Source organism: Enhydra lutris, unplaced genomic scaffold (assembly GCF_002288905.1).
Source record: "Enhydra lutris kenyoni isolate GAN:26980312 unplaced genomic scaffold, ASM228890v2 scaffoldscaffold19, whole genome shotgun sequence".
Taxonomy (NCBI): domain Eukaryota; kingdom Metazoa; phylum Chordata; class Mammalia; order Carnivora; family Mustelidae; genus Enhydra; species Enhydra lutris.
Window position 1 is genome coordinate 22,654,582 of NW_019154103.1, and position 15,185 is coordinate 22,669,766.

Consider the following 15,185-nt stretch of genomic DNA (forward strand, 5'->3'; position numbering starts at 1 on the left):
CCTGGCTCAAAACCTATATTTTGTATGACTCCTTTAAATAACATTATGGAAAATGTAAAACTGTAGGGACAAATCAGTGGTTGCCAAGGACTAGGTATTGGGAAATTAGTATGGAATAACTTTTTTGAGGTACTGAAAATGTTTTTGTATCTTAAATATGTTGGTGGTTGAACAACTGTGTAATATGTCAAAGCTTATTACAAGTATACCTAAAAAGGATGCATTTACCTTATATAAACATGATCTAAATTTTTAATGGGAAAATATAAAAAACCAGCCAGAGAGGGAATTTTTTTGGCTATTTCACCTTAAAGACATTGCAAATGTAGCATGTTTCTCTTGCATTATGGTGTTTTTACAAGTTGTACTCTTTCCTTATGAGTAGAATAGGACAGTCTATCATGCCACCAAAAAATATATTTCCTATCAAAAGATAAAGGAACAGACAAATCAAAATGTTTTATATTTTTCTATTACATACCACATCTCTGAATATCTCTTCACAAAGTATCATTATCTTTCTAAGCAGTCATAAGTTACAAAAACAAGTTTTTCATTTATATAGAAGCAGTGTTTTAAGAGAGGAATTAACCTCTGTTATTGGTTATTATATTATTATTATACTATGTTATTATAGTCAATAAAATAAATATTAAAATCCCTAAAATCCTATTACTTGAGACCTTTAATTTCTAGATGAGACTTAGGTATTTCTCTATGTTTCAGGTGATTTTTATTAGTTGAGTTAAAAAGCAAGAGATAGTAAAAAGACTCTAGTAATAGAAATACTGATAGGCATATAAATGTTTCCAAATATACCAACAGATCAGGTAATAATGGAAAGACAAAAGTTTAATAATTCTTGCCACTTATGGGACATGGCATTTCTGGGAAAGAACCAAAATAATGAAAAAAAAAATGCAATTGATACATGAGGCATTGTTTTAGGTACTTGGGTTACCTCAGTGAATATGAAGTCATGAAGTCCTTCCCCTAAGGAACATACATGTTCACGAGGAAGCAGCCAGTGACAAATGAAAAAAAAAACAAAGTCAAGTAATGACAAGTGCTAGAAGGAAAAGAAAAGGGATTAAAAAATGATTGATAGGGGCACAGCACCAGTTTAGAGTCTTGATGTGACATGTGAGCAGACTTAACTTGAATTATTTAAGTGAGGGAACAAGTTTTGTACAAATCAGGGAGGGATAAAGGCTTTCTTGACTGAATGACCAACAATGCAAAGTCCCAGAAGTATTCTTTGGGGTTTTCTAAACAATAGGAGTAATGTGAGACAGAAAGAATAGAAATAGCTAGGGGTAAAGTGCCACATATTATAAAGTTATGATTGCCACGCCCATTCATTTATCAAAAATTATGGAAGATTGGCAGTTGTTTTGTTATTGTTTTTGTTGTTGTTGTTTTTTGATGTTACTGGTGGAGAAGGGCTGAGTCTGGTTTTACATATTTTAAGATTAGATACCTATTAGATATCTAAGTGGAGATGAGTTCAGGGGAGTAGTTGAAGCTGAAGATATTCAGAACAGAAATGGAAAGAAAAGGAAAAACAGTAAAACTGGTGAGACAGAGGACAGAAATTTAAAAAAAAATTATAATAGTAATACCACAGGTTTCCAGAAAGTAGCAAGAACTGCTTGAGGCAAGACCTGATCTAAAAAAAAAAAAATAAAACCACACCTAAACTCAGCATAGTGAAATAGAAGAACACCAGAGACAAAGCAAGTTTTGAAAGGTAAAAAGAGGAAAAAAACAATGTGTCAGGTCAATTCCACAGCTCATCGACAGACTGGAAACCTAACAGTAGTCTAAAATAATAAAACTACAATTCAATCCACATTTCTGGCAGATAATATAGATCACCAATGCAATCAATATTTTAGCTCATTTAAGAGAAGCATTATGAACTCAGGTTTTGTTTGGAGACAATTTATACCATTTCAATTTAATATTTAGATCAAGACTCAAATGCAGATTGGGACATAGAATTAAAAGCATCTTATTCATTTGGGAATTTGAACTACCAGTCTTGTTTCAAAATAAAGGTGGGTTAAGTTTGGTGGTTTTTTGTTTTATTTTGATTAAAGGACAAGGTGACTAATGGCCTTTTAGGATAGAAAATATGGCACATGAAGTCCCACTGAAGAATTTATATAGATATTTGGAAAAAACCTGGAAGTATATTTTAATCCTACTTTACCAAATAATCTTATCTTTGATTCTTTAATGTAGTTAGTATCTCCTATCCTTAGGTCTTTCTTTATAAAGAATCTAAAGATATCCTATAATAAAATCAATCTATTTGGTTCTTTAAAAAAGAAGAAAAAGTTAGCATAAAGCATCTATCAAATCAATTACTTTAGCCATTGCCAGGAGAAAATATAATTTCAATTGTTTTGTTTTAAACTTTTAACAAGAAGTTTTTTTGACATTATTTTGCCTCAGGATATTTTTGTTGTACTGTGCCTAGTTGCCTGTCCTTAAACATGTTCATCACAAATCTTGCATCAAGTGCTACAATATATGTAATAGATTTCTGTATTTTTAAATTGAGTCTTGAACTTCAGTAATGGGGTCTGATAGTTGTTTATATTAATACCCTTAAATATCAACTTAGAAACATTTAAAATATTTTTTGCATTACTTGCTAAGTAACAAACTACTTAAAATTTTAACAAGCCACATTTAGGAGTTCGTATTACAATTTCAAATGAAGCTGGGTAAGTCCAAAAGAATCCCATATTTAAAAATTAGCTGCTTTTCCCTGCCTACCCTTACTCCCAAATCACTGTACTTCTTGCAAAACAATTACAACTATAAAACTCTATTATTATTTAGTCAGAAAGAGTAATGAAGATAGGAATTATGCTAATTACCCCAGTGCGTATTCTTTAAATCCCACAGAAATGAAATCAGTGTCAATCAGTGTATCTATACAATCCTTTCATTATTTAACTAGAAAAATGGATTACAGAAATTATCATATATGTAACCTACCATATTTCATGCAACTATAAATGTGTTTTATTAAGCCACTTATTCTGAAATTAATGAATCATTCACACTCGTTTGACAGCTTTCCAGTCTAAAATTATTTTCTAAAATATCCTGAACAAAGAATATTTTCTTTATAAGCAAAGAGGCCATTGCTTTTAATAAGAATCATTTATTGTATATTATTAAAGTGGAGGTTAACTGGTACAGTACTATGCATAATCTCTCACCCTTGAAAATTTAAACACAAATGAATAAAAATAGCAAAGCAGAATGAGCATGTAAAAGACAAAATTTAAGCATATTTTATAGAGAATGTTCCCTGTTATATCTATGCACTAATGTTCTTCTCCATTGTGTCTTAATAAGTTTATGGCTTATTCCTCTTCTACAGGATTGATGATTTCTTACAAATAATGAACATATTTTCCATCAATTAATGTTACAAACAGTTTTAGATTTTTCATTCAACTCAACTAATTAAGTGACTGAAATATTCAACTAGATATGTCATTAAGAAATTAAAGCCATTCCATTGCCTCAAAATATGTTAATATTGTTCTTCTATGAAATCTGTACAATAGGATATAACACAAATATCCCAGCTACAAAATGAATTAAAAATGCCAACCCTGATCTGTGTACTGTGTTAATATTACAATTTCATTAAGTATTGTATTTCCTTGTTAAATGATATTTTATGGAATAATCATTTATACTAAATATGGAAAAAAGTGGAAAAGCTTAAAAAGTGAACTGGCACTAAACTGTTTTATCACTTTTATATTTAATTATAAATTAATGTTTAAAAATTGAGTTATTTTTGCTATGTTATCTGATATGCCAGGAAAAAATAGATTATTATTCTTCAGGGTAACTAAAAGAGGTTATCACTACTCCCAAAAAGCGGGGGCGGGGAAGCTTTGTTTTGTACACATAAAATCTTAAACAGATAAAAAAAAAATGTCTAAAAAAATACACCCATCTATGGATAAATTTCTGTAGACTGTTCCCACAGTTAATCAACAGGGACACATTTAAGAATATTATAAACATATATCAACATACTTATATTTGTCGAAGTTAAGATTCAAATTCGCTACAGCATAGCACACATCCAAGAATGTATGCCACATTGATTCAAAAATTCCCACTGAATATAACAAAATAAAAATCTGTGAATAAATATAAGGCATTCTAAAATAAAATCTGCAGGAAACCAACAAGAGTCTAACAAAGATTTCTATGATCTCAATTTTACTTCATAGATTGTTCATACAGTCTTCAAAATAGGTTTAGTTGTAGTGCCACACATTGACAATAGTTAACTGCTTACCAAAATACCTTTTTCCTGGTAGCTAAACATTATCACTTAAAAAAAAAAAAAAAAAAGTTAAGTGCTTGAGGGAATAAGAATGCAGCAGAAAATTACAGGAGCCCACATATCCTTTTTCTTAAATTTAATTTGTCATATATAAGGTTTTTATATACAATCAGTGTGCATTGTAACAGTTTATATTAAAAGTCAATCAAGTTTATCTAAAATGTTACCTGGCTGCATAGCACATTTGACATTATTGCCCACATGAAAAGGGAAAACAAATGGATTTACAATAACTTTTGGCCATTTTGGATTCTGAAAAGTGTTTATACACCTACCCTTTTAAACCAAATGCATCTGAAAAAAATGTTTCCAGAGCATGCAGTTTAGATTTTACATATTATCTCACCATTTTGTTACTACAAACACAATATTTACTAAAAAAGAAAAAAAAAAGAAATAACATGTATCTAATAAAATAGTCAATATAAAAAGAGGACTATGGAATTAAGTGGCCCCTTTCCCCATTTTTTACATTCTAAACAATGATTCCATCAGACAAATCATTAAAAAGTGTTATTACACTGATATTTTTAAATGATAAGAAGGCCTGAGTTGGTAGGGAAAGGAACAGTCAAAAAAAGCCTGAGAAGGGAAAGGAAGTAAGGAAAGCTCATTTAATCCATTTACAATAATTTACAGCCATTTGTGTGTATGTGTGTGTGTAAAAAGGCATAATAATAGATCACAAACAGGAAATTCCTGGCTATTTTACAGATATAAGTACAGAATTTAAATATTCAAGCTTGTGATGAAAAGCGGCAAGGTGGTCGCAGTGTACAATGTAAACAAGTAGCTTTGGAAAGTGAACAAAGTCCTTGAGTGTTTTTTCTTTATTAAGAAAAGAACTCTCTTTCATTCCTTCCTGAAACATGATCACAGGTCAGAGTAAAGTTCATATACAAACATAATTTAAATGGAGGTCAGTCTAAAATCACTGACTTAAAAACAGTTTTATCCAGCCTATATGGAAGGGCAGTGTTGAGGTCCCTGTAATAGTAAACATTTTCCATTTCTTTAAAAAAGAAAAAAAAAAAGTACTACAGTATTTGTAGTACAGTGCAGCATAATCCTTAAATATAAAAATATTTTCTCTTCTGTTGGGATAATAGACCTTGCATCCTGGAAAGAAGTAACAATACTGCTACTGATAGAAGATCTGTTTATATCTTTCAAGTCATGTAAGGCAATTATTGTGTTGGTTTATGATATATGGCTAAAAGAAAAGTCCGGAAAGACAAAGTATCAGTTTTTGTTATGTTTTCCGACTACTCCAGGTATGCTCGGGTGTACTTTTGTGTTCAACTGAGTGTTCAAATGGAGATCTGGAGCCATAAGGAGATCTCTGATCTAAAGGTGATCTGGGGCCACTACTGGAAGCTCTGTGGTCCATTTGCCAATCTGAATGATACCTATAATCCCTGGAAGATTTATGGTGTGTATATTCAGAACTTGCCCGATGATCTGAATGTAACCGATGATCTGAATGAGAACGATGATCAGAATGAGATCTATCCTTTAAACTTCCTTCCAAATTTGACCTGTGATCTCTACTCCTATGATCATCCAGTTTTCTGTGTTTCTCTCTATCACTGTAATACCTAATAAAAGATAAATGAGGGATTAAATTAATAATGTGAATTAAAATTTTCCAAATAAAACAATTAAAAAATAAAACAGAAAAATACTTTAAGGCATCTTCTTAATTGTATATAAGCTCTGTGTTTCATTACAAAAACTTCCTAAATGAGCTTCAGTCATTGGCTCTATCTCTGCATGCCTTGCTGGAAAAATGATTCAATCACAAAACTGAAGTGAATCATACAGGATACCTCAGGCAGCAGCTTATTTTATATGCCCATTTTATTTTTTTAGTTATTTTTTAAATATTAAATACAATTTTATTTTTAGTTAAAGCATAACTGATACATAATATCACATTAGCTTCAGGTGTACAACATAAAGAGATTTCAAATTATACACAATATGGAATGTTCACCATGGTTCAGTGTAGTTACCATCTGTCACCATACAAAGTTATTACAATATTGACTATTCCCAAGCTGCACTTTATATCCCGATATAAATTTATATTTACATAAATTCATAAATTTATATAATTATATATTATAATTATCTGAATTTATATAAATTTATAACTGCAAGTCTATACCTATTAATCCCCTTCACTTAATTCACCTATACCCCCAACTCCCACCTCCCTTCTGGCAATCATCGCTTTATTCTCTGTATTTACGAGTTTTGTTTGTTTTTCTGTTTTTTTTTTTTTAAGATTCCAGACATAAGTGAAATCATACGGTATTTGTCTTTCTCTGTCTGAATTATTTCATTTAGTTCAAATGCCCATTTTTCAACTGGTTGCTACTATCCTATGCAAAAGTTATACTAATGCATCTTAGTTATCTGGAAGTGGGGATTAAGATAATGATACAGAATACACTTGAAATCAGAGCCTTTTATGAACTTTTAACCAGAAAAAAAATAAAGACCTCTAAAATGCAGTCTGTGAACTAATTTGCCAGAAGGGAATTTTCATTAGTTGGGGAAAGGTTGTTGTTATAAACAACATAAATTATGTTCTATAAACCTGTGAAATTATAAAAATTTACTACTACAAATAGATCCTTTTGTTTTGTGTGCCTTTTCTAATTCTAAGAGCAATTCCAGAATTGATGTATTTATGACAGTGCTTCTATGACAGAAGAAATTATTGCAGTGAGCCTAACTAAAATGAAAAGAAAATCTACTAATTTCTCTATTTCTGATCTTTTACTTATTCTTGTTTTATCTTTTGCTCTTCATAATTATAATTAACTGATGAAAGTATTCCTTTATCAAATAATGTATTTGTGATATTAGGTTTTCTACTACTTAGTTTTCAAATAACAACAATAAACAGAGAAAACTTCTGATTTTAAGACTTCCCAGATTGTTGTGATTAAATATAAACTCAGTATAAGTGTTTTCACATCAGTTAATTTTTCCCGTTTTTTTTTAATGGAATACAAAACTCCCCTCATCAAATTTCAGTCATATTCCACTGAGCTTTTATTTTACTCTATTATTGTATTTTGAAGAGTATTTGAGCCAATAATCTCCTAATCAACCAATAAAAATGAATACTATGATTTATTATAGCACTCTGATCTTAAATTAAGAATTTAAAAAAATTTTATAGAAATTCAGTTCTCATTAACAAAAATTACTTTGTATCAATTTTTTATTTGTAAATAAACACCTTTATTTCACTTATGATTTGTAATGATTACCTGAATACTGAACTGACTGATAAAGTCGAGTATTGCAAACTTAAAAAAAAAAAAAAAGATATGAATAAGCAAAATTTCAAAACTAATTGTCCAGTTTACCTGCTTTCTTGCTTGTAATGATCCCAGTCACGATGATCTTTACCATTACTAAAAGAAGAATAGGGTCTTTTCCTAGAGTCAGTCTTTTTATAAGAATCTCCCTGATGTCGGTCTTTATGATGATCATGATACTGAGATAAGTGTCTATCAGATGAATAACTGTCCCTGCTGCTATCATCGTGATTTGTATTCTCTTTTAATCTTTCCACATCTGTTAGATAAAAGAGTACAGCTTTGGTTAATGATGTGTAAAAACAAACAAACAAACAGAAAACAGACCAAAAAAAACCATGGTAAACAAAAGTAACTTTGCTGCTAGATTATAAGAACACCTATTTCAACTCCAGAAAAAAAAAAAAAAATCAGTTGTTCAACAGACAGTTAAAAGACTTTAGAAATGGTCTCTAAAGGCAGTATATTAAGGCCTACAAAAGAGTTACTGTATTCTGAAATGTGTAAAAATACAACTGAAAAATTTAAGGCCCATTTTCCTCTCAGACTATACTTTCGTTGCTCTTGCACCAGTAGAACACATTATTATTAGATTTATTTAAGATCTTATTTACTTGACACACAGAGAGAGAGAGAGAGAGAGAGAGAAGGAGAGAGCACACGCAGAGGGAGCAGGAGAGGGAAAAGGAGAAGCAGGCGCCTTGCCAAACAGGGAGCCCAATGTAGGGCTTGATCCCAGGACTCTGGAATCATTACCTGAGCTAAAGGCAGATGCTTAACCAACTGAGCCACCCATGCATGCCCGAAATAACATTTTAAAAAAATACATTCACTTTAACAATTATTCTATAAGTTCTAGAAACTGACAAGAGGTTGATTTATGGGAAGGTTAATAAGCTAAAAGGATTACTGTTTAAGATAACAAGATTTGATATAAAAATGTGGGTATTACGTAAAACAAACCTGAAAGAGGAAAACAATTTTTAAATTTAATCTCTAAAATAATTAGTAACACTTACCTGGATTTCTAATCACTTGAGCATTCGAGTTGCTGTTCTGGTCATTATTTTGCTAAAATAAATGCAGATATGTAAAAATCTTTAAAGTGGTTTCAAATACCCTTACAAAATTGGAAAAAGAAAAAAAAAAATAACCACCCTAAAAAGAAAATCCTGATGTTAAAAGAAGTCCTCGTATATTAGAATGTATACATGTATCACTTCCAGATACACTTCCAGATTTTTTAAAACATAGACTATCTGTCCCATGACTTTCTTTAAAATGAAAGAATTTTATTTAAAATTGAAAGAATTTTAGAGTTACAGAAAAGGTGCAAAAAAAGTACCTAGAGTTCCCATATGCCTTTTACCCAGCTTCTCCTAATGTTAATATCTTACAAAAGAGCACAGCATAATCAAAACTGAGTAATTAACATTGGGACAATACTATGTACTGAACTAGAAACTTTATTCAAATTTTACATTTTTCCAGTAAAATCTTTTTTCTGCTCCAAGACCCAATCTGGTATTCATATGAAAAATGAGTTTTCATGTTATCTTAATTTCCTCCAATTTCAGACAGCTTTTTAGTTTTTTTTTTCTTTTGTCTTCGATGACCTTGACACTTCTGTAGAGTACTAGACAGTTATTCTATAGAACATCTTTCAGTTGGGGTTTGTCTGATATTTTTCTCATGATCAAACTAAGGTATGCATTTTTGCCAAGAATTCCACAAAAGTGATGTACCTTTTTCTTAGTGCATGTACTGAGGGTTTATGCTATTAACCCTGATCAAATGTTTAAGGTGGTTTTTAAACACTTTGGAGGAGATACCCTTAGACTATGCCAATATCTTGTTTTCATGACCACTTATTTTAGCTTCCTTCAGAAGATCCTACCTGTAACAACTTTTATTGTGCTCTAACACTGATTTTGCATTTCCTTCATTCCTTCTACATTTATTAACTGAATTCTTCTATATGGAAGAATGTCTCAGTTTTAGTAACATAAACTAATGGAAAAAATATGATGCATTAATTTACCTGAGATTCCTGTCGTTTTTTAATAGCATGTTTATATAATTTATGTAATTTTCTTGCGTCAAACTCCGTAAACTTAGATACAAAAATCCACAGGTTTCTAGAAGAAGAACAGGTAAATCAGTCTGGTGGAAAAATTAAGCCTTTTTATGGAACCCCTAACCTCTAGACAGAAACACACATACACACATACTTGGCCTTCTATGGAACAAAGCCCAAGGACATTATTTCTAGTATTTTTAAAAACTTTACATGGTTAAGACTCCAATCTTTTTAAGTAATCTCTACATCCAACACCAAACTCACAACCTTAAGATCAAGAGTTCCATGATCCAAAGACTGAGCCAGGCTGGTGCTCCCATATGAATAAGACTCCAAATGAAATTAAACATTAACTTTTACTTCTCTTCCAAATCCTTTCATTTTATAATCTTTTAGAATGAAAAGTAGTAATCCATCCTCATTTGAAACCAAAAAGCTATAAACTTACAAATCAGGAAGGGACTCATATCATGGTTCCTATTACTATAAAAGAAATAACCTATGCTAGTAGTCTGACTAAAGATACCATCAGATAGTGTGGATTAAGCTTGTTTAAGAAGGGTCCTAAAGAATGTGTTAAAGAGGGGTGCCTGGGTGGCTCAATGGGTTAAAGCCTCTGTCTTCGGCTCAGGTCATAATCTCAGAGTCCTAGGATCAAGCCCCGTATCAGGCTCTCTGCTCGGCGGAGAGCCTGCTTCCCCCTCTCTGCCTACTTGGGATCTCTGTCTATCAAATCAATAAAATCTAAAAAAAAAAAAAAAATGTGTTAAAGAGCAACTGTATGGGACCCATTAACAGAGAAACTTTAAATTTGGATCTTGAATATAAAAAGATAATGTGGCTATATTTCCATTTAAGCCTAATAAATATATATAATTGAACTTCACTGTATCCCTGTTCTATAGTTCTGTGGTTTGGGAGTCATCATGTGAGTTGAAAGAGCTTGAGATGTATAGAATTCTGTCTTATGGTATTTAAGGAAAGCATTAAAACTCTAGTATATATATTCCAACTATAAATAAAAGATTAAGCCAGACAAAATAACATAGTACTTTATGATTATTTCCTCTCCTTCCTCATAATCTTTTTTTTTTTTTTTCAGATTATTTATTTCAGACAGAGAAGAGAGTGTGAACAGGGAAAGGGGCAGAGGGAGAGTTCTTGATCTCAGAACCCTGAGATCACAACGTGAACCAAAATCCAGAATCAGATGCTTAATGGACAGAGCCACCCAGGTGCCCCTCCTCATAATATATCTTATCACTCAGTTGAAAAATATACAGTGCCTTATATATAGTTTATAAAGGGTTGCAAGTACAGATGATGTTATTTTACAGATGATTACTAGTGGGCTCAGAGATATTCTGTAACTGTTCAAGATCACAAAGCCAATAATTAGCCAAAATGGGGACCAAGCATGTCTTCTGATACCAACTCCAGGAATCACTGCATGGCATTATAGGCACATGTCTTTATGCTTTTATTGTCCACGCATGGCTTCAGTGTCTTTAGTCATGATAGCTCAGTTTCATTTGTTTTCAAAAGCTTAGTGATCATAATCAACTTCGTCTCCTCTAACATGGGTCCTGGTGGAGTTTAAGGAGAAAGTGGACAAGGATAAAATCTCTCATGTAATCATCAGTCCTTCAGAAATGTCATTATTACAGTTTTCTGCTTTAATGTATAGCTGTACTGCATAAAGCAAGGAAATCCACAAACTAATAAACTGATATGACTGGGTTGTGGTCATTTTGGAGTATTCCTAACTTGTCCAGTAGCTTGGCTTAACACTGATCTGGATCTGGTAGTCATTAAGTGATTTGTATAATATTATAGCAGCTCAGATTTATAAATTTTAAGATCAATTGTGTTGCTGCTGCTTCTAAAATAAAGGGGAAAGTAAAAGTCTGCATTTTACACTGCTTGAGAAAATTAATTTTTACAAGGCTGTATACTTAGACCTAGAAGATGAATTGCTAAATTTATATAACAATAAATTTATTTATTTGGTACTGCAAAATTCTAAAGTTATTACTAAGAAAAATTTGGCGAACTGTAGAAATTTCTAAAAATAAAATGTAGCCTGAATTTTAATAGAAGTTTCCACTACTTTTTTTTTTTTTTTTTAAGATTTTAATTATTTGAGAGAGAGAGAGAATACACATGAACACAGGCAGGTAAAGGGGCACAGGGAAAGGGACAAGCAGACTCCCCACTGAGCATGGAGCCCAATGCAGGGCTCAATCCCAGGATTTGGGGATCATGACCTGAGCTGAAGTCTGGTGCTTTACTGACTGTGTCACCCAGCCAACCCTTCACTATTTTGTGTTTAAAGGAAGAGGTGCCACCTGTGGCTTATCATGACATATAATTAAGCAATCTTTCACAAATACAAAGCTTTGAAGTTAAAGGGAAAAAATGAAAACAATCGCCCTCAGACTACCTCTTTAAACATTATTTTGTTACCTAAACTTCAGAATAAGAAACTGAAATAATAAGACACAAATAGATGGTTACGTAATTACAAATTTCATGTTTCCTGAAAAGCACATCACTTACTTTCTCCACTGCTTGATTTGTTCAGGATTTGCATACTCTTTCAGACATTCTGTGATATGGTCTCCAATTTTTATTAAACACTGTCTAGTATGCTCCAATTGTTCTCTTTCTGAAAGGCCTTTTTCAGGCCTATCAAGTTGTTTCAAAGCTGCTTTGACAGGCCTCATCCTTTCTTTACACTTTAAATATGGGAAAATAAGAACATGTATTAAAAATAAGAATTCAACAAAGATCTTTTTCCTTCAATACATCTATATGAGTAAATATAACACAATTTGATGCTAAAATAAGCATTAAAGCATGCATCGCAGCTCTTAAATATCAGGGTTTTTTCTCTCAGATTTTCTTCAGAAAGTAAGGTTTTCCACTATCAATTAAATTCAATCTTTATGTATGTTAAAGCTTTGGGTTTACTTACCTTCTATAAAAATGGTTACTTTATACCTTGTAACACATTATTAAGCAGTCTTAAACACAGAATGTTAAAAAATAATGTATCTCAAAACACAACTTAGTATCTTAGATTCACTCTAATATAGAATAAAATGTAAAAAATAAGGATCTTCATAAAATAAAAATGCTGGCAAAGCTATTAAAATCAATGCAGCTATAAGTATAAACTGTCTATGCTTCTAAACCTTTGGGACAAAAGAAAGTAGCTAAAGAATTTTGCTCTTATATTTTGGCTGGTCAGGGAACTGGGAATGCTTAATAGGAACCAACCTTTTCCATTGCCTACATATCACTGGCATGCCAATAAAAGGATGATATATCAAAAACTGTATGATTTAGTTAAAAGTCCAACATGTGCAATAAAAGCTATAACCTTAAGCCAAAACTAAATAAGAGTATTACTAAAAAACCAAACTATACAAATTTTATTTATGCATACAAATGCAAAACAAATGTAAAATGAATAATGATATCCTCAAGTAGCAAAGCTGGGTTAGTTCCCAGAATGTTAAGGATGGATCAACTATAGAAAATATATTTAGCTGAACCAACATCATTTAAAGAAGAAATCCTCATATCACTGCCATGGAAGGGCCAGTCTTATTAAGTGTCTGTATATGTGTGGAATCGTTTCTGAGTATTTTATTCTGTTTTATTGACTTACTTATCCAAATCGCTTGGAAGTTATCCATCTTCTGTCAGAAATAATTTAAATAATATTAGAATTACATGCTTTTTAGTTAAAATCAGAATTCTGCCAGGCCTGTTGTCTTTTTTTTTATTAAGGGAAAATCTTTTCCTTTCTAATTTCCAGCATTACTCCTCTCTGTTCTCCACATTTCCTGTTTCTTGCTCGATTTTGGTAGTTTATATTCTGCTAGAAAATGATTCATTCAACATATATAATTTGAGTACATACCATGTTCTAAGCATTATCTCAGACCCAGGAAATAGAGCAATAAATAAAAGAGATCTTGCTTTTGTGGAACCTGTACTCTAGTAGGAGAAAACAGCCAATAAATAAATAAGATGCAGTGTGCTGGATGGTGACAAAGAAAAATAAATCAAGAAAAATAGAGAGATTTCTACTTCAAGTAAGACTTCAGAGAACAGTGATGTTTGAGCATCTATTTAAAGAAAATGACAGAGTAAGCGATTTTGAGCAGAGGGAAGAACAAGTACATATGTTCTAAAAATTGAAAGTTCAAAGAAATAGTATAAATACCAGCATGGCCAGAACCTAGAAGTAGCAAGAGATGATGGGAATAATAAACCAGATGCAGTATCTTTTAGCCTATTATAAATCTTTCATCCTGAGTGAGGGCAAGCCACTCTTCGAAGGATTTGAAGCAAAAAAATAAGCAGGGGTGACTCTACCCTCTCTGTAACAGTCATTATCACTCTGGCTGCTGTGTGTGGAGTATGCACTGAGGAATGAAAAGGGTATGAGCAAAAGATGAATGGGAGCAGTGAAAAACAGCTAAGAAGCTTTTGAAATAATTGAAGGCAGAGATGGATATAGCTTGAAATAGTATGGAAGAGCCAATATGATTTGCTCATTGACTGATAGCGGAAAAGAAAAAAAGAATTCCTGACCAAAATCTATGCTAAGGCCAAGGCCTGAAGTTGGGAATTGGAGCAATGATAACCAATATTTACAAAGCACTTGCTAAGTATTAGAAGCTATGTGTTGTGTAAAGTCACCTCATTTAATTCTGCTAGTAGACCTTTGCAACACTATTTATTTTATTGAAGAAACTGAAGCTTAGAGTGAAATGACATCTATCAAACCCAGGTCTGACCTCAAAGGCTGTACTCTTTCTTAACTGTTAAATTACATAGGATATTTAGGAGACAAATCAATAAGACACAAAGAAAATCAAGAGGTGTCAAATTAAGCAAAGATGTAAAGGAAAATGAAGACCAAGAAAAGACCGCCGAATTTAATAATCAGAGCTACTTCCAAATAAAATTTATATAGCAGTAAAATCCTAATCATGTGAGCTCAGAAAGTTTGGCTACAGAGTCCATGTTGAAAACTATTCCATTCTCTCCATAATACAAGCGATTTTAAGATCAATCATAAAAGTTGATGGAGAAGAAACTCGTGCATTGGGCACAACAGGAAGTTTTCCATTTCAGCAGTTATATGAACCAGTCAGAAGGCTAAGGAGGAAATGTAGGCAAAGAAAGGTGGCAAGAGGTACTATCTCACCTAACTCAGTAATGAATAGGCAGAGTAAGGGCAGCAGTTCAAAAGAGTTCAGTCTTCACTTCAGAAAAGCAAAAGCACACCACCACCTCCCTATTCCCACCCAATAGAGAGGCTTTAAAAAAAAAAAAAATCAACAGAAAATAGAGA

The 15,185-nt window shown here is 32.0% G+C and overlaps 1 protein-coding gene across 2 annotated transcripts in view; it reads right to left on the reverse strand.

Moving 5' to 3' along the window:
- Window positions 1–5,416: 5,416 nt before the first annotated feature.
- Window positions 5,417–15,185, reverse strand: part of LOC111148282 (chromodomain helicase DNA binding protein 1) — a 70,859-nt gene continuing 61,090 nt past the window's right edge. For both annotated transcript variants that reach the window (XM_022504763.1, XM_022504762.1), the window contains 5 exons: window positions 12,371–12,549; window positions 9,773–9,869; window positions 8,751–8,802; window positions 7,780–7,990; window positions 5,417–5,991 (listed from right to left, as the gene is read on the reverse strand). In XM_022504763.1, coding sequence (XP_022360471.1) covers window positions 5,646–5,991; window positions 7,780–7,990; window positions 8,751–8,802; window positions 9,773–9,869; window positions 12,371–12,549 — 885 coding nt within the window. In that variant the 3' untranslated portion in view covers window positions 5,417–5,645. The remainder of the gene's footprint in view (window positions 5,992–7,779; window positions 7,991–8,750; window positions 8,803–9,772; window positions 9,870–12,370; window positions 12,550–15,185) is intronic.